General features: G+C 34.3%; 1 protein-coding gene across 2 annotated transcripts; it reads right to left on the bottom strand.

The window, feature by feature from the left end:
• On the bottom strand, positions 1-25,069 carry capn5a (calpain 5a). 2 transcript variants are annotated; one of them, XM_042744633.1, is made up of 13 exons: positions 24,874-25,069; positions 21,752-22,019; positions 18,788-18,919; positions 15,107-15,315; positions 14,095-14,287; positions 13,038-13,231; positions 10,713-10,790; positions 7,799-7,994; positions 7,599-7,715; positions 6,103-6,299; positions 5,077-5,198; positions 3,249-3,385; positions 1-1,981 (listed from the first exon to the last, which is right to left on the bottom strand). In XM_042744633.1, exons 2-13 carry the CDS (start codon positions 21,914-21,916, stop codon positions 1,799-1,801), a joined length of 1,923 nt encoding a protein of 640 aa, XP_042600567.1. In that variant the 5' UTR covers positions 21,917-22,019; positions 24,874-25,069; the 3' UTR covers positions 1-1,798. The 2 variants fall into 2 exon arrangements, with proteins under 2 accessions (XP_042600567.1, XP_042600566.1); XM_042744632.1 differs by having other exon boundaries at positions 21,752-21,924.
• Positions 25,070-25,532: the final 463 nt, after the last annotated feature.

The following is a 25,532-nucleotide window of genomic DNA, read 5'->3' as shown; positions in this document are numbered from 1 at the left end:
TCAACATTAAATGAAACTTTATTTGATTTTATGAAACAGTGAGAGAAACAATCTCAATATACAAAAAGATAGGTCCCAGAATATGATGAAGATTTCTTTGGCTATTTTACCTGTTCTGATAAGGCACATCTTCATCTGTAAACAACAGGCATTACACACAAAGAAACGGAAAAAGAACAAAAGATAAAACACAAATCGTTCATAGTGATCGTAAAATGGCACAGTTGTACTGAGATTCTCATATTTCACATCTAAAAAGCATCTTGGCATTTGCTATTAGGGTAAAAACAGAGGAGAATAATGCAGAATTTGGCTTTATGACGTACATCTTTCAAGTTTGTTTTTCTCAAGGCAGAAAATGATTTTCATATTACATATTACCACTTGAAATAGAAATAAACCTGCTTCTTCTACTGTTGACATACTGACACCTTGTGGCCAGAATTAGTCTTTACACAAGTGATGCTCACATAGTAAACAATATTTGTAAGTGCATTTATATTCACCGTTATGGCTCTGAAACAGATTTATACTCATCATGCATTCCTTAAACAGAGTCTGTCTGATATATTCACTTCAAACACCATGTTAGAGACATAAATGAATCCTGAACACTGGATAAAACTCCTCATCATCTGGAGAAATGTTTCCTTTAACAAAAGCGTGATAAAATCAACATGTGGTCAAGACAATGCAAATATTTGAAAGAGAAAAACAGGAATGCCCTCCATATTCCAACATTTAGTGTAAACATTTTAAAGAGAAGAAGCCCTTTACCCTCCATTTCAGATGAAAGGTCAAAACATGACTACAGACAGAATATAAAACTGAATTCATAACTACATACCTGAATAATAGATAGTGGTATTAGATACATGCATATACTGCATGTTAATTCATAATGCATGTCCTACAATATCTTGATTTATACGTATACAGTATATAGCAGAAAATTAGACCTTTACAGGGACGGTTTACCCAAAAATGACAATTCTCTCATTTACTCACCTGTTCCAAACCTGTATGAATTTCTTTTAGCTGTTGAACATAAAAGAAGATATTCTGAAGAACGTTGGTAACCAAACAGCTGACGGTACCCATAGACTTTCATAGTATTTTTTTCTCTACTATGAAAGTCAGTGGCTACCGTGGGTTAACAACAATCTTCAAAATTTCTTCCTTTATGTCCAACAGAAGAGGGTAAGTAAATGATCGCAGAATTTTATTTTTGGCCAAACGGTCTCTTGTTAGGTTATAAAAAGTGCTTGTAAACAAGTGAATTCACTTGCAAGAAACATTCCCGAAGGACTCCAAACAGATAAAGAGTAGAGCTGGGACAATGAATCGATGCATCACGAATCAAGTAATTATTCTGCATCAATTCTGAGATTATCGGAATGCATCGCAATTCTCTCGTGAATCGATTCTGAGCTTAGTTTTTAACAGCTGCATGCTTTAGAAACAGCCGTACTGTGCTGGCGTCCAGTTCCTGACACACAGGAACTTGTTACAGAACATAAAATAATCAGTTTGAAGCTAATTAAAGGGTGTTCATAGTGGGCTGTGTTTACATCATAAAAGCATAAAAGTCAAGGTGAAAGTACATTACATTTGTACACTGATGCATCCAAATAATCTCAGAATCTATCCATGAATCGCGAGGCATTGATTCCCCCCAGCCCTAATAAAGAGCATGTAAGTATAAGTGTAACACAACACATCAAGTGTGTAAAGTACTCCAGGATTAATCACAGACACAGAGCAGGCTTAAAAGCCCACTGCAGTCGGCGTGAAGCGCTCAGATGTTGGTCAGGACGTCGCTGGTAGTGAGGCTCACTGACACCAGACCTGGAAGATCGTTGTTCTGCCGGTTAGCTTTGTCCCGCAGGCGAAGCGTGTGAAGCTGCTGCAGGTCGGACAGATCGCCGCTCAGGACCGCCTGACCCATGAACGAGTCCTTCAGAAGGTTCCTGTTGTAGATCTGATTGACAAAGAGAGTAAGAGGCAGATCAGCAGTGTGGGGGAAAGAAAGTTCATTTTAAAAGTAATGCATTACAATATTGTGTTAATCCCTAAAAAAAAAAAAATGATGCTAAGGGATGTGGTACTTTACTTTTTAAATCTGGGTGGGACTTGCTTGTTTGTTTTTAATAAAAAAATGTTTTATGTAAAAGCCCTTTCACAACAAAAGTGAAATGAATGAGCCTCAGACTGATGGAAGTGTAAATTCACATCTGTACAGTAGAGAGAGCAGCTCAAACTAATCACAGGAAGAATATGACGCAGGAGAAGAAAGTGCAACACTATTCAGAAATAACTAAAATCAAACACAAATGTGACCCTGGAGCACAAAAGCAGTCATAAGTAGTCAAATATACATTGTATGGGTCAAAATTATCCATTTTTCTTTTATGCCAGAAATCATTAGGATATTAAGTAAAGATCATGTTCCATGAAGATATTTTGTAAATTTCCTAAAGTAAATATATCAAAACGTAATTTTTGATTAGTAATATGTATTGCTAAGAACTTCATTTAAACAACTTTAAAGATGATTTTCTCAATATTTAGATTTTTTGATTCCAGATTTTCAAATATTGTCCGATACTAATAAACCATACATCAACAGAAAGCTTATATATTCAGCTTTAAGATAATGTATAAATCTTAAATTTTTAAAATTTGACACTTATGATTTTGTGGTCCAGTGTCACAAATTTGTCCTTTTTGCTTATTAGTCTGGTTGAACTGGATCATCGAAGGTCAGTAGCAAAGACATTGCTTAATAAAATGGGATTAAATACATAAAATGGTATTCGTCTTATTTAATATATTTAATCGTTGCAGGTTTGTATAATATTCTGAGTTTGCATTTGAGTGTTTTTATTCATTTTGAGGAACACTGAATGTGTTTTTGTGCAGGTGAGATGATTAAATACATTTTCATATTTAGTCTAGAACTACAGTAAGATCATGTTCACACACAATGTCTCTAAGTGTACACCTGATTTCTGTCACCATGGCAGCATGAGAGCTGTCAGTCAATACATGGAAACAATGTAACTAGTGTTACTTATGTTAAAAAGTAACTCCGATATTTCCTTCTAAATTAAAAAGTAACACGTTACTTTAAAAAAAAAAGATAAGATTTTTCCTTCTAAATACGCGTTACTTTACTAGTTACTTAAGAAAAAAGTAATCTGATTACAGAAGAGAAGCATTCCTAATGATTCCTGAAAGACCGGCACCTGAATGCGGATCGGCTCCTTCGGCTTCTTCCTGTAGAACACAGCCTTCACGTCGAAGTCCGGGCTCTGTGTGTTTTTGTGAACCGGAGAGCGAACCTTCTGTCCCTCACAGCTGATGATGACGTACGGATCGGACGCTGAAACAATGGCAAGATTCAGTTGATCACAAACAGCAAAACTGGCAATTTACTGAAACATATCAGATCTAAATGCATGTTGGTCTCATCAAAAAATCTAAAATTCTTTAAAAAGGATTTATAAAAGTTTTTAAATTTTCTCCAATGTCCAGAAACATACAGATACAGTCTCAAACATACATTATTACATTAGTGAAGAAAGAAATGCATTAAAAAATACATTCCAATCATAACATGAAGGAACGTAATTATACCCAGTGGATTGGGATATCAGGGAAGGTTATTAACACAATGCCAAAAGAAGTATCTAAATCTTCCAAAAGTCATTAGACTCTTGTTGTGTGTCATAAGTGAGTTTCTCAAGCGGGAGTAATGCAGATATTTGAGACATGCACATTTTGAGAGAAGGCACCTGAGGGGATGACCACAATAACAATATGCATTTCTTTGCCAAATGGATCAAGATTAAAAACAAGTGTTCAGCATGAGAGTCAAATATTGTCTCCACTCCAGTAGATAACAAATACAATTCCAGAGAGAAACAGAATTTCAATTAAGGAGCTCTTGAAGAAATGTATGTATTTTGGTCCAAAAAGGGATAAGTTTTTTTAAGTTTTATTTTTTTAAATAACCAGTTTTGTTTTTAATTAATTAATAAAATAGTATTAAATTGTTTGTTTGTGACAAGCATGTCAACAGGAAATGACATCACAGAGGGCGTGTGTCAGGAAATTTCTCAAAATATCAGATAATTTGATCATTCAGTTTGCAAAATTGTGAACTGAGTCATACTTAAAAAACAATTATATTAATATAACTTAAGACAGATTAAAACATACACTATTATTTGAAAGAAACTGACACTTTTATTCATTAAGGATTAAATTTATGAAAAGTGACAGTAAAGACATTTATAATGTTACAAAAGTTTTCTATTTCAAATAAATGCTGTTAAATAAAATGTATCACAGTTTCCACAAAAATATTAAGCAGCACAACTGTTTTCAACACTGATAATAATCAGAAATGTTTCTTGAGCAGCAAATCATCATGTTAGAATGATTTCTGAAGATCATGTGACACTGAAGACTGGAGTAATGATGCTGAAAATACAGCTGCACATCACAGAAATAAATCACAGTTTAACAGATATTCACACAGAAAACAGCTGTTTTAAATTTTAATAATATTTAACTTTTTTTTCCTGTATATAATAATTCTTTCAAAAACAATAAAATATCTTACTAACCCTAAACTCGGTAGTTCACACTACCCACAGATATTACACAAATATATGCAAGTTGTCAGAAAAAAATATTTTATTATTTTACTTGGTGATTATAACACTGTTAAGTGTCATTAATGGTTGTAAATGTTTTATATATTTTTCAAAAAAATTTATAATACTTATATAATGCTTCAATAGAAAAAAATGCTTGAAAAAAACATAATGACTGTGTTTTATCAAACACATAATAAAGATTTGGCCATTGCAAATCTTGAAATAGATTGTTTTCATCTCCATTTCATAACCTCAGATGTCTCTCGTGTATCATGAACATGTCAGATCAGAGTGTTAGTGAAAACTAGCGGAGATGTCAATCTGTTCAGAATGATCATAACTGGTAGATGCTGTTCTCCAGAGCATTTCTGTGAAGGGTTTGTTGTGTAAAGAACACAACATGACTCACCTCCATCGGAGTCCTGAGCCTGGAGTCCATCTGCTCTGTGGACATGCACCTGTGTGACCAGCTTGGGATACCCACAACACCCAGTCCAGCAGGTGTGAGGCGGCTCGTCTGTCATCAGCTCCCTGAACAGCACACAGTCTGCATCAATACAGCCATAACCCACGACGCAAACAAACTCTACTGTATGATACATAGTGCTGTCAAACGATTAATCGCATCCAAAATAGGAGTCTTTCTTTACATAACATATGTGTGTGTACTGTGTGTATTTACTGTGTACTGTGTACATGCATGTATATATTTAAGAAAATTATAATATGTGTCCCTGGAGCACAAAAGCAGTCTTAAGTCGCTGGGGTATATTTGTAGCAATAGCCAACAATGCATTGTATGGGTCAAAATTATCCTTTTTTCTGCCAAAAATCATTAGGATATTAAGTAAAGATCATGTTCCATGAAGATATTTTGTAAATCTCCTATCATAAATGTATCAAAACTTAATTTTGGGTTAATAATATGCATTGCTAAGAACTTCATTTGAACAACTTTAAAGATAGTTCAAATAGTTGTATCTCAGACAAATATTGTCCTCCTAACAAACCATACATCAATGGAGAGATTATTTATTCAGCTTAAAGATGATGCATAAATCTCAATTTCCAAAAATTGACCAGTTTTTTTTGTGGTCCAGGGTCACATATCAATTACAAGAATATAAATTTATATATGTAAATATTTTCAAAATATATACTGTATGCATGTATCTAAATATACAACATAAATATACAAATAAAAAAAATTAAATAATAAAAAAATAAAAAACAGACTTGTTATAGCACTTGCGTATCATCGCTCTTTTGTTAGTTTTGATTGTTTCTATTGTCCTCATTTGTAAAAGTGTCTGCTAAATGACTAAATGTGAATATATATACAGTACACACACATACATTATGCAAACAAAACCTTTTATTTTGAATGCGATTAATCGTCTGATAGCACTAATAATATATATTTCTGACGCATTACTTGCAGGCAGCAGGTACATCTGTGAAGATGCGCAACAGGAAGTCTCCCTGCAGGCCGGGGTCAAAGGTCGTGGGAACGATGACGTAGCGGCCCTCCTTCAGGTCCTTGCGCAGAAACACGCTGCGGGAGTTAATGTAGATGGAGCTGCCCACTGTTTTCTGGATGGTGTGCATGCGGTACGTCCGGTTCAGCTCCACCTTTCAGAAACACAATCAACACAATTCTGTGTGCTTATTCCAAAAACTGTGTCTGTTCTGCTGGATCACGTCACACTTTCTAACAAAATGTGTGCATTTTTTTGTCTTTAAGTCTTGTGTTATCACTTAATCAGCAGAAAAGCACCACAAACACATGATTCCTGTCTGAATTTGAGTCTGATTACAACAGTTCTCAGTCCAATGCTCAGCCTATTTTCACATGTATGAATGATTCTGAACACATTAGTACATATTATGCCACAGATAGAAACTCTAAAACACAATATTTGAGATGTTAACTGATATATACAGGTAGCACTTCGAAAAAAAACAAAAACAAAAGAAGGCTTTAACGTACTCATCACGTTTATTATTAAGGGAAATTGGTCTTTTGTGTGTGTGTGTGTGTGTGCCAAAAACATTTGATCTGGATACACACACACACACACACACACACACACACACACACACACACACACACACACACACACACACACACACACACACACACACACACACACACACACAACAGAAGAAAATGCAAACAGTAAATTGACACATTAAATAGTATTTAAACATTTTTTCACTCCTTTGCAGATTAGAAGTTAAATTAAATGCATTTTGAATACTTCTTTCTGTCATCAAAACTGAATCTTTTGACATTTGCTTTTGTTATTTTGATAAGCGCACTAAAACTAATAAATATCTACAATCTGAATTCTCTTCAGTGAATTATATGATGAAAATTCAGCTTTGCATCACTGGAATAAATTACATTTTAACATATATTCACACGCTTTAAATTGTAATAATATTTAGCAATATTACTGTTTTTTGTATTTATGATCAAATAAATGCAGCCTTGGCAAGCACAAGAGACATCTTTCATTAAAAACTGTTGTAAACTTTGCAGATTTTAAGTGAAATGATACATATACTGAATCATTATTTATGTAATTAAAGCCAAATATATAGTTCTTTGATGTTAAAATAAATATTTTAACAATTTTCAACTCCTTTGTAGACTTGTGAGTTATTTTATACTTTCAGAATACTTCTTTTTGTCATTAAAGATGGATATAAAGCCAAATATAAATATTTATTTATTAAGCTCTATTGTTTAGAGTACGTTTTGAATACTACTTTTTGTCACCAAAACCTAATCATTTGACTGCTTTTTATTTTCGTAAGTGCATCTTCAGTCTTATTTTGAGAAAAAAACTTGGTGGAGATGTTTTAACTTAGCATCATCAAATGATGTAATATTAGGCTTTTTTAAAGATTGGTTTGTGTACATACTCTTTGGATGTCAAAGCCGATGACCACATTCTCTCCTTTGCCATCTTTAGCTCTCTTGTCCTGCTGCTGTAGGCAGATCAGAACCTCATCCTCTGGCTTCGTCACATCGAACACATACTGAAGAACACAGAAACACTCTTCAGTACACCTCTACACAATAAAACACACACACACACACACACACACACACACACACACACCTGTGGGTTCTGCAGGAACGTGGCTTTGTGGTTGATGCAGCCTCCTGATCGGTTCCTTAAAGGGTCGTCGTGGCGACACCAGGAGCCCCGCATCACTTCCTCCTCCCAGGTCTTGTGGATGCTCAGGTACGACGTGTTAATCATGCGGCACAGAATCAGGTCTGTGAAATACTTGCAGAAATCCTCAAAATCCATCCTGGGAAGATAATGGAAGCAGGATGGAAAAGAACGACCATCAGTAGCAAATCAAAATTGCACTGTTTTAAGAAGAGTTTGATTCTGAAGTCAAAGATTTCAATCAGATGTACTTCACATGCATATAATTCAGCTATGTATGGATGGATGGATGGATGTATGGATGTATGGATGGATGGATGGATGGATGGATGGATGGATGGATGGATGGATGGATGTATGGATGGATGGATGGATGTATGGATGGATGGATGGATGTATGGATGATGTATGGATGGATGTATGGATGTATGGATGGATGGATGGATGGATGGATGTATGGATGGATGGATTGATGTATGGATGATGTATGGATGGATGGATGGATGTATGGATGTATGGATGGATGGATGTATGGATGGATGGATGGATGGATGGATGGATGGATGGATGGATGGATGGTTGGTTTGGTTGTATGTATGGATGGATGTATGTATGTATGGGTGGAGGCGTATGTACGTATGTATGTATGTATGGATGGATGGAAGGATGAATGATGTATGGATGGATGGATTGTATGGATGTATGGATGATGTATGGATGGATGGATGGATGGATGGATGTATGGATGGATGGATGGATGGATGTATGGATGGATGGATGTATGGATGGATGGATGGATGATGTATGGATGAATGTATGGATGGATGGATGGATGTGTGGATGGATGGATGGATGAGTTGTTGGGATTAGCATTTGTTTATTTTTGAATGGATTTATATTTTTATGGATTGGTTGATTGTTTGTTTGGATGATTGTATGTTGATTTCATGATGTTTGGATGCATGGATGGATGGATGGATGGATGGATGAATGCAGGATGCATGGATGCATGGATAGAATGATAATGGATGGATGGATGGAGTATGGATGTATGGATGGATGGATGGATGTATGGATGGATGGATGGATGGATGGATGGATGGATGTATGGATGGATGGATGGATGTATGGATGGATGGATGGATGTATGGATGATGTATGGATGGATGTATGGATGGATGTATGGATGGATGGTATGGATGGGATGGATGGATGTATGTATGGATGGATGATGTATGGATGGATGGATGGATGGATGGATGTATGGATGTATGGATGTATGGATGGATGGATGTATGGATGGATGGATGTATGATGGGTGGATGGTATGGATGGATGGATGGATGGATGGATGGATGGATGGATGGATGGATGGGATGGATGAAATGGATGGATGGATGGATGGATGGATGGATGGATGGATGGATGTATGTATGGATGGATGGATGTGTGGAATACAAATGGATGGATGGATGGATGAATGATGGATGGATGGATGGATGGATGGATGGTATAGAGGAAAGAATGTATGGATGGATGTATGGATGGATGGATGGTTGATTGTTGGGTTGGTTGGTAGTCAGACTGGTTGATGGATGGATGTATGGATGGATGATGGATGGTGGATGGATGTGGATGTATGGATGATGTATGGATGGATGTATGGATGGATGGATGGATGGATGGATGTATGGATGGATGTATGGATGGATGGATGGATGGATGGATGGTGGATGTGGATGGATGGATTGATGATGGGATGGATGGATGGATGGATGGATGGATGGATGTATGGGATGGATGGATGGATGGATGTTATGGATGGATGGATGGATGGATGTATGGATGGATGGATGGATGATGTATGGATGAATGTATGGATGGATGGATGGATGTGTGGATGGATGGATGGATGAATGCATGGATGGATGGATGGATGGATGGATGGATGGATGTATGTATGGATGGATGGATGTGTGGATGGATGGATGGATGGATGAATGCATGGATGGATGGATGGATGGATGGATGCATGGATGGATGGATGAATGTATGGATGGACGTATGGATGTATGGATGGATGGATGGAGGTATCGAGGGATGTATGGATGGATGGAGGGATGTATGGATGGATGGAGGGATGTATGGAGGGATGTATGCATGGATGGATGATGAATGTATGGATGGACGTATGGATGGATGGATGGATGGATGTATGCATGGATGGATGATGAACGTATGGATGGATGGATTGCTGGATGGATGGATGGATGGATGAATGAATGGATGGATGAAAGAATGTATGGATGGATGTAAGGATGGACGTATGGATGTATGGATGTTTGGTTGGTTGTATTTTTTGATGTATGGATGGATGGAGGGATGTATGGATGGATGGAGGGATGTATGGATGGATGGAGGGATGTATGGATGGATGGATGGATGGACGTATGGATGGAGGGATGTATGGATGGATGGATGGATGGACGCATGGATGGATGTTTGCAAAGATGCCAGAAAGGGAGGATAATGTGGTTTTGCAATGAAGAATTAATTAACTGCTTTAACAAAAATGGAAGCCTTATATTTTAAACCATTTTTAATGCTGTACTGACAAACTGAATATGCTAAATTATTTTATGTGATAATCATCAGCATGTCACAGATAGAAAACACAATTTTGGGATATTAACAGATATAAACAGACTTTGTTTATTTTTAAGGGGAAACTGATTATTTCAGTCAGAAATGTTTGTATTTGATTGCAGAATTTCTTTGTTAAACATTTTCAGATTACCCTTCACAATTTCAATGCAAAAAAGTCTTGAAACAGAGCAAAAGCAGGGCAGAATCTCACCAGAACTCGCCATCATCTTCCACAGTCACACCCAACCTCTCTCGCTCACCCTTACTCACTCTCTTCCACTCCTCTGAGCTACAGACAGACAGACAAAAGAAGAACAAATATTAGAGTGATTTAATTCAATTTATACTCCCAAAATGATATCAATAAAACAAGAATAAAAATGTATCAATCTATATATCTATATATATACACACACATACACAAATATATACCAATATACATGCATACACACACACACACACACACACACACACACACACACACACACACACACACACACACACACACACACACACACACACACGCACGTATTATATATTACACACATATACATATATACAATGCCCTCCATAAGTATTGGAACACTCTAAAAGTTCTGTCCTTTCTATTTGGTAAAACATCCATGTTTGTAGAAACACCCAATAATAAAATGTAACATTCTGTAGTTTTGTCTCATATTCATCTCTTAATCATATTTACAGTTTTCTGGACTCCACAGCAAACAGAACAGTTTTGTTGTTATGAAGGGCACTGTATATATATATATATATATATATATATATATATATATATATATATATATATATCTTTAACATTTAAAATAATGCAATAAGATTCAAGAGCTTTATTGTCATATGTAAGAATAAAATTCTTACTTTGTTTACTCCTCACGAGAATGAATGACAGGATAGAAGGGGAACAAACATAACTTACTATGATGATACAAATTACATAAAAATATACAGTAAAGTATAAACCAGAAATAATAATAAAAAAATAAATAATAATAGACTAAAAAGGAATAAAAAAAGAAAAAGAGAAAGGAAAATACAATAAAGAAACACATACAACAAATATACAATCAAGAACAATACAATATTAAAAAAGTAACAATTAAGTTACCTTCATCCAAAGATAAAATACCTGTATATAATTGTCCCACCCAAATTCTAATGCATTTAGTAAAATTCAAACGCTTCATGACCCTGCACATCAATACTGATTATTTTAATGAATTTGCCACATTAGCGTCACAAAAATATGTAAATTAAAAAATATTATTAGGTCTCTACTCAACAAGTGTTCTTTGGTTGAAAAACCCTGATTTGGGGCATTTCCTCAAACATTTAAATGTGATTTTCACTTTTAAAACCCTGCAATTATGTGAACATGACTATAATGTCACTTGATGTTGAGTTTGTCCTGCAGTAGGTGGCAGTATGACCACAAAAAGGCATTCAGCATTTAAATGTCACAATCTGTGGTTTGAAACAAAGCATTACTGTGTCCCCACATCCTTGACATTTCCTGTTTTTTTTTACACGAGTGAGTCATACATCATGCACATTAACCTTAATACATGAATCCTTTTTTATGAAGCATGTTTAGCTCGCAATCATTTCTCTTCCTATCTGTTAAGCACATTCACTGGAATTTTTAACTTTAGGCAAATGTTGTCCAGCAATTCAGAAAGTTGTTTACATGATGACTTGAAGTGCTTCTGTGCCCTAAATCAAACTATTTACATCAAGGAAAGATTTCAGTGTCAAATAAGGCCAAGTCTTCTTTCATCGCACAAATAATAACACTGCAAACCTGTGTAGGAGCACCATGCACAAATGTGACCCAGGACCACAAAACCAGTCATTAGGGTCAATTTTTGGAAACTGATATTAATACATCATCGTAAAGCTGAATAAATCATCTCTCCATTGATGTATGGTTTGTTAGGAGGACAATGAGATGCAACTATTTGAAAATCTGGAATCTGAGGGTGCAAAAAATCTAAATATTGAGAAAATCATCTTTAAAGTTGTTCAAATAAAGTTCTATTTACTTAATTTAAAAATGATATATTTACAGTAGGATATTTACAAAATATCTTCATGGAACATGATCTTTACTTAATATCCTAATGATTTTTGGCATAAAAGAAAAATGGATAATTTTGACCCATAAAATGTATTGTTGTCTATTGCTACAAATTAGTGCTGTCAAACTATTAATACATGCATGTATATATTTAAGAAAAATATGTTATGTTTATATATTAAATGTATTTATATATAATATATACATCTAAATTTATACTGTATGTGTGTTTCTTTTTATATACATAATAAATATACACAGTACACACACATATAACTTTTATTTTGGATGTGATTAATCATTTGACAGCACTACTATAAATATACCCGTGCTACTTATGACTGGTTTTGTGCTCCAGGGTCACAAATGTTTTAAAGCACACAGTCTCCTTTACAAACCACACACTCGACGGTAACACTAAACATCGTCCAGATGTTCACAAACCTGTCGCTCCACGCTCCGTTCCACTCTCTCTCACCCCAAGGGTTCCTCATGCGGATCATGGAGAGCTTCTCTGATTTGAAGAAGGCCAGCAGGCCGGTGCCCAGACGCACTTTACGCACATCTGTCACTGCATACGCGTGACCTTTGACCAGACCGCAGTCTAAACGGGCTTCTATGTCTGCCTGATTCGTGGCCTGGGGAACAGAATCCAAATATGAAAACCTGAGGCTGGGTAGATTACTTACAAATTAAAAATCCATCACTGATTTCAAACTACATGACAAAAATTTAAGTTAGTAACGTAATCCCTTTATCCTAAAAGATTACTTTTAGATTACCATCTCGTTTATTGCACTGATTTAAATAGGACAATCATGAACCATATTGCTATAAAAATAAAAAGATTAAGAAAATATATTCCATTCATTGTTATTATAAACAACATGAAGTGCATTAAACATTATATTAATGTCAAGGTTTTCCAAACTGGGATTTGTAAAGAAACTGCAGGGGGTGCATGAGTTTCAGCTATAATTAATTAAATGTGACGCTGGAGCACAAAAGCAGTTTCAAGTCTCTGGGGTATATTTGTAGCAATAGACAACAATACATTGTATGGGTCACAATTATACATTTTTCTTTTATGCCAAAAATCATTAGGATATTAAGTAAAGATCATGTTCCATGAAGATATTTTGTAAATCTCCTACCGTAAATATATCAAAACTTAATTTTTGATTAGTGATATGCATTGCTAAGAACTTCATTTGGACAACTTTAAAGATGATTTTCTCAATATTTAGATTTTTTTGCTCCCTCAGATTCCAGATTTTCAAATAGTTGTATCTCAGCCAAATATTGTCCTCCAACAAACCATACATCAATGGAGAGATTATTTATTCAGCTTTCAGATAATGGATACCTTATTTTCACCAAATTGACCCTTATGACAATTTTTAGAATCTGATTACGTAATCCAGATTGCATGTGATCAGTTCCTGCCCAGCTCTGGACACCACACATAACTGCATGAAACACAAATGCATGCAAGGCTCACTCTGATGGAGCAGCTGATCAGGCCTCCTCTGTTGTGGACCTTCAGCACGCGCTCGAACAGCTGATTTCGGGCCTCCTGCTCCTGGATGAACTTCCCCTCCAGCAGATCCATGGGCTCAGAGACTCCGCCGGTGAAATCCACGAGAGCGTCGGCCGTGTTCCCGCCATCCAGAGCCTCATAACATCCACACAACCTGAGAAATGACAGACACAGAGGAATGAAGCAGTTCATTAATGCATGTTCATAAAAATAAATATATGAATTAGTACAGTCAAACGATTAATCGCATCCACAATAAAAGTTTTTGTTTACATAATATATGTATGTGTGATGTGTATATTTATTATGTATATATAAATACACACACATACATGTATGGATATATTTCAGAAAAATAGGTTATCTTTATATATTAAATATATTTAAATATAATATAAAATATAAGAATATAAATATATAAATATTTAAATATTTTCAACATATATATTGTATGTGTGTATTTATATATAAATAATGGATGTTGTTAAAAAGACATAATGTATTTATTTAATGCCGATTTGGTTTCTTGGTGTCAAGAAACATTTATTATTATTACTACTACTATTATTATTATCAATAATGAAAAGAGTTTCTGCAACTTAATATTTTTGTGCAAACTATGATATATGTTTTTTTCCCTCCTCAAGATTCTTTGATAAATAGAACATTAATTTGAAATAGCAATCTTTTTTACAGAAATCATTTTACATTTAATATACAAATGTCTTGTAACAAAAGTTAATGCATCATTGTTAAAAGTATTAATTTCTTTTTTTTTTCAATATAATCGTTCTTTATATTGTTTAGAACACTGATAATAATAAATGCTTCTTAAGCACCAAATCAGCATATTTTATATTCTTTAAAAATAAATAAATATACTGCTTAATACTATACTATATTACATTAAATATGTGCATGTCCCATTCAATAAGGCATGTTTTCTTCTGTTTCTATAGGCTGTGGTAATTACTTGGCATAGGCTTTCTCCACCAGTGCACTCCAGAACTCGTTACTGTCGTTAGAGTGGCAGTAGATGAGCTTCCCGTTCGCGGTCGGCAGTCGGTCATCGATAACAACATCCACCCATTCTCCAAAACGCCAGAACCGAAAGTGAAAAATCCCAGCGTAGCTCTCCGGCTTCTGCTTGTCCCATTCCTGGTCCTTCCAATCTGGGATAACCTGTGAACAGATAAAATACTGCTTTTTATAACTGCAGGCAGCTAAACGCACACTTGAACGCCAGAAAAAATGGTGAATGAAAACCATAAAAACATGGAATTAAAAGAGCTTCATACAGAGAATCATATGAAAGCTCAAGAACATGCATAGAAAAAAGAAAATAGGAAACTAATGTTTTATAAAATATTTGTTTACATGAAAATTTTAAAAAATGCATTTACATTGAAAAATCTTTAATTTAGTAACAGGATATCAAAAAAAAATAAACTTAAAAAGTAATATTTAAAAAAAAGACAAATGCACAAAATTACTAAAGCTTAATCAAAAATTACTTTCAGGTGACATTTGAGGTATAATCTTTGGGTTAATTTGGGTAATTTAAGGTGTAATCATACAAACAAGTACTGAGTAATATATCAATTAATTAAATATACTTAATTTCAGGCTATGGTTAGGATTAGGGCTTGGTTTAAGAGTTAGTTGCATGTAGTTATGCATAGTTTATTGTTATTTAGCAAATACATGCAACATGTATAACAAGGTCACTGTGGATTAGTGTTACCCCACAATTAAAATATTTTATAAAACTAATAAAATACTAAAGTTAAAATTGAAAAATAAAGTCAAATAGAAATATTAGAAAAATGATAAAACTAAAAATAAAATGAAACTACAAACCAATCAGTAACGTTTTTGTAAAGAAAATACTTCTAAATAATTTTGTACTGTTCTTTAAACAAAAAAATATATTTTTTGCAAAAAAAAAAAAAAAACTGTAAAGACACTTTGCATTTTAATAAAAATAAAAATATTTCAAACAAATATCCACTTTATTCTTCAACGCAGAAGTAAGCCTATGTGCAAGACTTCTGGTTCATTAGCCGCTATTAAGGAAATAATGAGAAGAATATCAATGTGCAGTAAATGTCAAAACTGTTTACACTACAGACCAGTGTGTCATAATTAAAGGGTCATATGATGCGATTTCAAGTTTTCTTTTATGTTGGGGTTGTTTGATGCTTTAGGTGCATGAAGAAGATCTGTAAAGTTGCAAACACTAAAGTCTCAAATCCAAAGAGATATTCTTTATAAAAGTTGAGACTCGTCCACGTCCTCCTGAAACAGCTCATTCTAACACGCCCCCACATCTCTACGTCACTATGTGGGAATATTTGCATAATGCCACCCAGATGTTCACGCAAAGAAAGAAGGCGTATCTTTTATTCTGGTTGTAGTATTGTTGTTGCCGCCGCCGCCATGTCGTCTAGACGCTGTGTTTTTTTTTGTTGTGGAAGCAAAACTACTTTGTTTGGCCTTCCAAAAGAAGACACGACTAGAAATCATGTTTATATCACGTTTATAATGGGTTTTATGTTTACGTCTCGTTGCTCCAGCCGGACAAGGCATCACAACATGTTAAGAGACCTAACCAGTGTTGCCAATTAATTTTCGGGGGAAGTTGCTAAAGGCAGACTGATTTGTTGCTAAAAGTCATTGTGTGATGTCATTGCATAATCATGACACAAAACAGTGCTTTTACGTAGAATACACAACTAGATTACTCAAATCTCAGCAATTCTTTTTTAATGGGATTTGCTTGTAAAAACATTAAAAACTAAATATTTTAAATTGTAAAAGTAATACAAGTAACATCTTTATGATCAGATTATTATTGAACAGTTGAACACATTGTATGCATTTTCTTATTATCAGTGTACTGGAAGTTAATTAGTGTGGTACACAAAATTCTGTAAAAACAGGACACAATGCACTGTTAATATGAAGGAACAACCCATATTTATTTTTCACAGGTGTTTTAAATAAAATGCAATGCGGAGTGTTTTAAGGTTACAGGGTTAAAACTTGACTAGTACCTTTTGACTAGTACTAGTACCTTTTCAGTTTTTCCACATATTTTTTTTTTCTTACAGTGTACCTAACTGAACAACAATTATATATACAAGATAATAACATGCTGTATCATAAATGTGCATTTATTATTGACCAATTACTAGCAGCTTAATGCACATTTGATGTTTGTACTGTTAGGTATCTTTCTCCAGCTCTCTCCAGGTTGATGTGTTGCTTGGCTGGCTAGCTGTTCAGTGGTTTCCTCTTTTTGTGTAATTTAGATGAAAATGTGTCTTTTTTATTATTTGAGTCACTTTACAAAAGTTGCTAAAAGTTGGCAAAAACTTTTTTAAAAAAGCTAAATTTGTTGCTAGGTTCTTTTTGAAAAAAAAAAAAAGTTGCTAGGGTAGTCTGAAAAGTTGCTAAATCTAGCAACAAAATTGCAAAGTTGGCAACACTGGGCGTAACATTTCCGTCACACGCTTGAGGCATTCAGCCAATCACAACGCGCTGGATAGCTGGCCAATCACAGCACACCTTGCATTTCAGAAGGCGGGTCATAGAGGAGAAACAATAATGTACAGTATGTGGAAAATAATGTGTTTTTTTAACCTTAAACAAGTTAAAAATGATGAAATTATTTAACCTGATTATTCACCAAACTAATGATAAGGAGGTGAGCCGCTGATATCACTGAGCAAGGCTTACTCCGGTAATCACTATTACAGACAAAATATCAGTTCCTGGAGTTATTTTAGGTCATCATAACAAGAAATTAAAATAAAAGATTCAGCAAGGGTTCTTGCATTCTGCCTGTGCTATATTGTTTTAATTTAAATTTATTTGTTTTAAATATAAAATTAAATGTGGACTAGAAACGAAACACAAAACAGCTGTATTTTTATGAATGGAAATACATTTTGAAAAATTAATAGGCCTAGTATTTTTTCTTAGACAAAATAACATAATTAGTTATTTTAGTTCCAGTGAATTAATTAGTTACCATTAGCCGTCACTAGATAAATTAATATTTCTTGTGTTCTGTTCGAGCTGTTATTTTAATTAAAATGTATTTGTTTTAAATGTAAATTTTGAATTTCAATTTATACTACTGTTCAAAAGTTTAGAATAATTATGATTTTTTGTGTGTGTTTGAACGCAGTCTCTTCTGCTCTTCAAAGCTGCTTTTTAAAATTAAAATTACAGTAAAAATGTGAAATATTATTACAACTGAAAACAACAGTCGTCCGTTGTAATATATTCTAAAATGCAATTTATACCTGAGATGCAAAACTGAATTTTCAGCAGCTGGTCTTCAGGGTCACATGATCCTTTTCAAACTTTCAACCAGTAGTGTATATGCATTTGGCAGATTATAATTTTTTTTATAATTTTTATTTTTTATCCAAAGTAACTCACATTGCATTTAAGATGCACATTTTAACAGCAGAAGTATTTCCTGGGAAATGACCTTGGCATTGCTAACATCATGCTCTGATTCTTTATACTGTTTTTTTACAGTCTCTCATAAAACAAGACAAGTTACAAGTGATACGAAGAGTGGTAACTAGGTAGAGGTTGTGGTTGTCATGGTAACTAAGCGCTAATGGCATGAACTCACCTTCTGCCACAGAGCTTCTCTGGAGGCCAGACTGGAGCAGGCCGCCACAAACCAGCAGTTCCCCAGCTGCCCCTGGTGCAGGTCATGAGCGCTGATCCCGTTCACAAACAAGTGCGGGTCTTCACACAGCTCCTGTCATACACACAGACAAAGAGCATTCAGCAGAGTCCAGGAACAGAACCGTGTGTGTTTATCTCCTGTAATGTGTGTTTCTGCTGCTGGTTTACTGTGGCTCAACGACTGCATAATGTTCTGAATAACCATTTAAAAGACTAGTTTAAGGGTTAGTTTTCTCCAGAAACGCAAACATGGGGAAGCTGTTTTTTCTGATTAAAAGTCTACATGAAATTCAAGATATTCAGAAAAAAAAAAAAAAAAATTGTTGAGCATCTCAATATTGAAATCATTATAATTAAAGTCAAGAACCATTAAAATTGTTAACAGCTGACTTGTTTTTATATGCATTCATTCATTCAGCCTGGTGAAATTTTACAGTGAAAATGTTTATTACAATAGTAATATTTTATATTTTGATCAATAACTTAATGTAATAATAATAAATTTAATTTGTTAATATATTAATTATTTTAGCATCAATATTAATATATTGTATTATATTATTATGTTTGATTATTTATTATTTTTTATTATTTTTTATTGTTGTTTAATAATGTTATATAATATTATAATTTTGTTATAAAACGATTTCACTGTACAATATTATAATATTTTATTAAAAGTGTCATTTTATATTTTACTTAATATTTATAATAATAATATAATAATAATAAACCTCAATATTTATATATTGTATTACAATACAAGAAAACATTATATTATCATTAATCAATTATACTCAATGATACTTAGTCCATTTTATTTTACAGTTAAATTGTTTTATTACAATTGTAATATTTTATATTTTGTGTAATATTTAGTGTGTGTGTGTGTACATATATATATGTATATATGTATATACACTTATTATTATTAGTACTATTATTATCACATTAATATAAAATGACAATATACATTTTTAGGCCCAACTATGCAGCCCTACAAAGTAAACATGGAGCTTTAAAGCACAAACAAACAGATGCACCAAAAAAAAACAAGCAAAAAAACAAATGCTTCAGCCCTAAATGAGACACAGACATTGATTATTCTTTCTCCCTGCACAGCTTTACTCAACACATCCTCTAGTAATATTTCAGATGCTGCAGTGAGGAAGAGTTGCTTCATGAGTAAAGCATGCGTGAACGAAACAGACTTCTGCTTCAGCAAACAGTTTGTGTCACAGCAGGTTTCAGGAGGGCGGAAGATTGCATCGCACTTGTTCAACTACATTTCTCTCACATGCCTGAACAGAACACCGTCATTCACGATGAACAGAGAAACAGGGAGTGTCCTGAATACACGAAGCAATGCTCCCTAAACGCAAACACACTGCTCTGTGTGACCTGTTTAGTGATGTTTACTACTCTTAGGCATTAAGCTTTGGGGTGTAATGCTTGTGTTTCTCAAAGACTGTGCGTTTGTAGAGGGGAGGTGTGCTGTTACTTTACTGAGGGACCAAATGCACCATTTTCACCTGCAGGAGGATAAAACAGGCAGACAATCAAAACCAAACAATCTACAGATGAATATCATTGTGCAAACACGGTTACATCAGCCGCTCGCTGCATGAAACAAGCTTTAAGCTTGTCTAACACTGACAATCCATTCAAGGATTACTTAAAACCTCATGCATATTTAACTAGTTCATGGATTGCCAAAAAGATTTTCCCAGAGCCTTTAATAGACTGGATTCAGTTTTAATTGACAAAGATCTTTTAGGCTTATTTCTGAGTGATGGGCTTCAGCTAAATCAGACAGAAGAAGAGAAAACACATTTCATACAGTACGTCATGAAATTAGATTAAATAAAAAAAAAGTTTCAAAATTCAAGAGCTGAATTATCAGATTTGTAAAATAAATTGGATTTTAAAATAGTTTTTTTTTTTTTTTAAATAGGAAAAATAGGCCAATATCAAGTTTCATACTTCAATCCTAAACTTTAAAGGTTCAATTATCAAATTTATTAAATAAATGTAATTTTAATATGAACTTTATAGATTTGCAAAATAAATTTGATTTTAAAATAGTTTATTTTTTAAATTTTTTATATAAAATAGGCCAATATATCAAGTTTCATACTTCAATCATAAACTTTAAAGGTTCAATTATCAAATTTATTAAATAAATTTAATTATAAAATAAACTTAATACAATAAGGAAAACAGACTTATATCAAGTTTCAAACTGTAATCCTGGACTTTAAGTGTTAAATTATCAGATTTATGAAATAAACAAATTAGGAAAGAATAGATTTACTTAATAATAAAATATGGAAAATGGGCCAGTAATGAGTTTCATACTTTAATTCTGAATGTTAAGTGTTAAATTATAAAAAAAAAAGAAAAAAAAAAGTGATTATAAAACAAATTCAATACAATAGGGAAAATGGACTAATATAGAGTTTCATACTTTAACCCTGAACATTAAGTGTTAAATTATGAGATTATGGATTATGAAATAATTGTATTTATTTAAAAATAAAATAGGTGAAATAGACTAATATCAAGTTTCAGTCCTGAACTTTCAGAGTTAAATAATTAAATTTCTTTTTTTTTTTTTTAAATGGATTATAAAATAAATTTATTAGAATAGGTTAAATAGACTAATATCAATTTTTATACTATAATGCTGAACTTAATGCTTTAAATGATTAGATTTATGGAATAAATTGGATTCTAAAATAATTAAATTTATTTATTAATACAAAAGGGAAAACAGACCAACATTTTCAAACAAAACTAAGCTAGATTACAAACTAGACACAAACAGATTCAAATTGTGTAACAAATGACTCCCAGTATTTGTATCAGTAGAATTTGCATCTTAAAATCTGCAGTTGTTTGTTACCTTCGGCCTCTTCCAGGTGACTTTCCCGATGCGGTTTCCATGAGAGAAGAGCGACTGGTCCACAGCGGGGAAGCTGGGGTCTTCAAACAGAGTCCTGTTCTGCTGGCACTGTTTCCTCAGAGCTGAGAAGTGCTGCTCTTCAAAGGGCTTCACCGACGAGAACATCCCGCAGTCTGGAGATCGTAACGCAGGTTATTGAGCTGAGCGCTGGGATCGGCTTACTGCCTGATCGGCTCCGGCACAAGGGTGCGTTTTAAGAGGAGATAGCATATGGTTGTTATTCAGAACAAAAACTGAGTTATGGCTGTCATTTATATCACAGAGCAAAAAGCCTAATGTCGTCGAAACACTGTTTTGGATGCGTTTCTCTGACATTTAACACAGTTTGACTTTAAAGGAATAGTTCACCCAAAAATTGTAATTTGCCCTCATGTTATCCAAGATGTAGGTAAGTTTGTTAAGGAATGTAGCATTGCATCAGTGTCTCATCAATGGATGCTCTGCAGTGAATGGGTGCCGTCAGAATGAGAGTCCAAACAGCTGATAAAAACATCACAATAATCCACAAGTAATCCACAGCACTCCAGTCCATCAGTGAACATCTGGAGAAGACAAAAGATGAAACAAATCCAGCATTAAGACGTTTTTAACTCAAATACACAGAGTCTATAATCCATAATAACACTTCCTCCAGTGAAAAAGAGCATCTGCTGTTGTCTCTCACATCAAAATCCAGACACATATTTGTTTAGAGCTGTTTAAACGCTGCTTGATCTGTGCAGTTTTTCTCCTGATTCACACCAGAAGATTTTTTCACTGGAGGAAGTGTTATTATGGATTATATACTCTATGTATTTGAGTTAAAAAATGTCTTAATGCTGGATTTGTTTCATCTTTTGTCCTCTCCAGATGTTAACTGATGGACTGGAGTGCTGTGGATTACTTGTGGATTATTGTGATGTTTTTATCAGCTGTTTGGACTCTCATTCTGACGGCACCCATTCACTGCAGAGCATCCATTGCTGAGACTTTTCTCCAAATCTGATGAAGAAACAAACTCATCCTGATCTATGGATGGACTGAAGGTGAGCACATTTCCAGCAAATGTTCATTTTCGGGTGAACTACTATGAACAAATATGAAAACGCAGATGTTTGTACAGTCTGGTTATCTTGTTTTGTTTAAAATAAAATAATATGGGGTTTATGGCAAGCACTACAGGTAAACAGGGTAAAAATTTAATAGGAATAAAACTAATGTAAGTGATACAGGAGCAACATGGAGGGAGCGATTCCTCATGTAAAACTGTTTAACATTCATGCTAAAACCACATGAGCCGTGAGACATGAGTCAGTATCACACTCTCAAACCAGAACATCCAAAAAGAGGAAAACAATTCTGAACTAGTCTCTCAGCATCTGATAAACACGACGGACCCTCCTTTAGTTTACTGTATGCTTCTGCTTTCTGCTCTGGTGTTTATCACTCTTAACGGAGCACCAGAAGTCATCCTGCAGGATTTACAACTGGAAGAAAAACCCCATTCACATCTGCACACAGCCATAAATGCATTACACACGACTGTGAGAGAGAAAAGATCGATACGGAGCTCAGATGAATCTGTTTAAGACACCATACACCCATCCAGACCGGAAGTACCAAACCTCATCATCATCACACGGATAGCACAAGAAGACGAACACAATATAAACCCTTTCACAACACACAGACCTTCATTCTGGACTATCAGGATCACGAGAATGAGTCAGTGGTGGCTTCGTGTTTTTACAGAGGGTGTGTCTTTAACTGGTGACATTTATTTGAGCAGTTAGAAAGGCCTCAGGAAGCATCTAGAAACTTAAAATGATTTATTGTCATTGGATTATGAAATAAAATATCAACTCATGCATCATCAGTGATCAAAGCGCTCACTTCAAGGACTCAAGCAACTTCGGTTTACTTGATTATCCATACATAATTTTTTTTTTTTTTTAGAAATGTGAGCATCAAATATGATCATCAGGATTTTAAGAAACGTTTATTTTTTCATCTCTCAATCATCACTGTAATGCATTGCATAATATGTTTTGAAACTACAGCGCATTAATCATGAAATTAAGCATTTAAAGATCATCTTACTAAGAGATATTACTGGAGATATAAAATGACGACTGATATTAATGTTATATTATGTAAGTATCTGCTGTATTGTTATAAAGATCTCGTTGATTTATATCACAAGCTATAAAAAAAAAAATCATAATATCAGCATCAGCACCAAACTGCATATTTTTGTTCAGTTTGAGTTGTTTTGTACTCCTTGAGCTCCATACTCTCACTTTATCATACTGTAAGAGCCATAAAAACTTTAAGCATTAAATATGATACAAAACTGTAAACACATATGAAAACTTTTTAAAAATATATGTCTTAAATGTAAATAACTGTTCTATTTGTATTATTCTATAAAAATCTGACTACGTATTATATTACTTGATATGTCAGGATTTACATGATTGTAGTAGATGTATGAAGTCAAGTTTAATTTTATTAAAAAATGTAAGTGTCATTTAAGCATCCAAACCCATAGTAACCTTATGCAATTCATAAACAAGTCTGGTAATGTACAGTACAGATTGTAGCTAACTTATTGTTAGAGGGAAAATACGTAGGTCAGTATGTTTGGAATGTTTCACGTGCAATACAAAGAACTGAATATAATGTTACATTGTATCAAATGTACTAAAGCAAGGTATGTTTCGCAAATTTAAAACTAGATTGCACTCACAATAACACTTCATTCATGAGGTTTCCAGGCATGGAAACAGCCATTTAAACAATTCTTCATATGCAAAGAAGTTAGTCATAAATATAGAACCCTGTCAGATGTATCACTTTATGAAGTTTATTACAGACTGTTACAGTGTAACTCCTCCCTTCCTTCTCAACGTTCCACACTCGCAAACAAACTCAAAACATGTCACAAGTAAACACCAAATGCGTTCAAAACAGGTGAAAACACCGCTGATGCGTGTGCTTTTGGGTCCTTCATCACACATTTGAAAAAATAGCCACTAAATATGATCTGTAATGATGCAAGAACTTGAAATGCCATCATTTACCTGCAAAACTCTTCCTGCTTAAGGATATTCAAATGAGGTATAAACAGATGATGTTTCTTATGATTTACTGCTCCACACACACGCACACACGCACACACACACATATGTCCACAGGTTTCTCCTCAGTCCTCCAGAGACTGTAGTGTGTTTAATTCCTCGAGTTTCAAGCTCTCTGTGCTCTGAGTCTGAGGGAGGTGCCTGCGTGTGTGTGTGTGTTTCTGCAACTCATCACAATTAATCAGAAGGGAAACCCAGAAGCCACAGAAGTAAACTCTTCTGAGAAACAGGGTGGCCTTTTACGCGCTGTTTAGAGTTTTGCTGTCATTTTAGATTCAGCTTTCTATAGGCAGCTAAGAAAAGCAAGACAACGAATAAAAGAAAAACACAAAACGTCATTTTAACGAACATATGGTGATGTTTAAGTCTCCTGCTGCCACCGTGTGGCAAAAACACCGTTTCATGAGGATCGCTGTCGAAATAGAACAAGCAGGTAGAATCGCGATTATTATAAAATTTCCATATATATATGAAAAGGGTGGAACAATTTGGATGGTTTCAAGACAGGGAGAAACAAATGAGGAGATTTGCAAGAATGAAGATACTATTGTTTTGCTTCCGGACCCAAATCTTACATCTTAAATCACAGTTTTAAAACTGTT

The sequence above is a fragment of the Cyprinus carpio genome, chromosome B18 (genome assembly GCF_018340385.1).
Source record: "Cyprinus carpio isolate SPL01 chromosome B18, ASM1834038v1, whole genome shotgun sequence".
Taxonomy (NCBI): Eukaryota; Metazoa; Chordata; class Actinopteri; order Cypriniformes; family Cyprinidae; genus Cyprinus; species Cyprinus carpio.
The sequence above is the reverse complement of the archived record's forward strand: the minus strand, read 5'-3'. Positions and strand labels throughout refer to the sequence as shown.

Excerpts from the sequence above, each read along its gene's own strand:
- capn5a (XM_042744633.1), bottom strand. The coding sequence starts at position 21,916 with ATGTTCTCGTCGGTGAAGCCCTTTGAAGAGCAGCACTTCTCAGCTCTG. Across the intron at positions 3,386-5,076 it reads GGCTCAGGACTCCGATGGAG|CGTCCGATCCGTACGTCATC; the intron begins GTGAGTCATGTT and ends CCATTGTTTCAG. Across the intron at positions 1,982-3,248 it reads AGGAGCCGATCCGCATTCAG|ATCTACAACAGGAACCTTCT; the intron begins GTGCCGGTCTTT and ends TTTGTCAATCAG.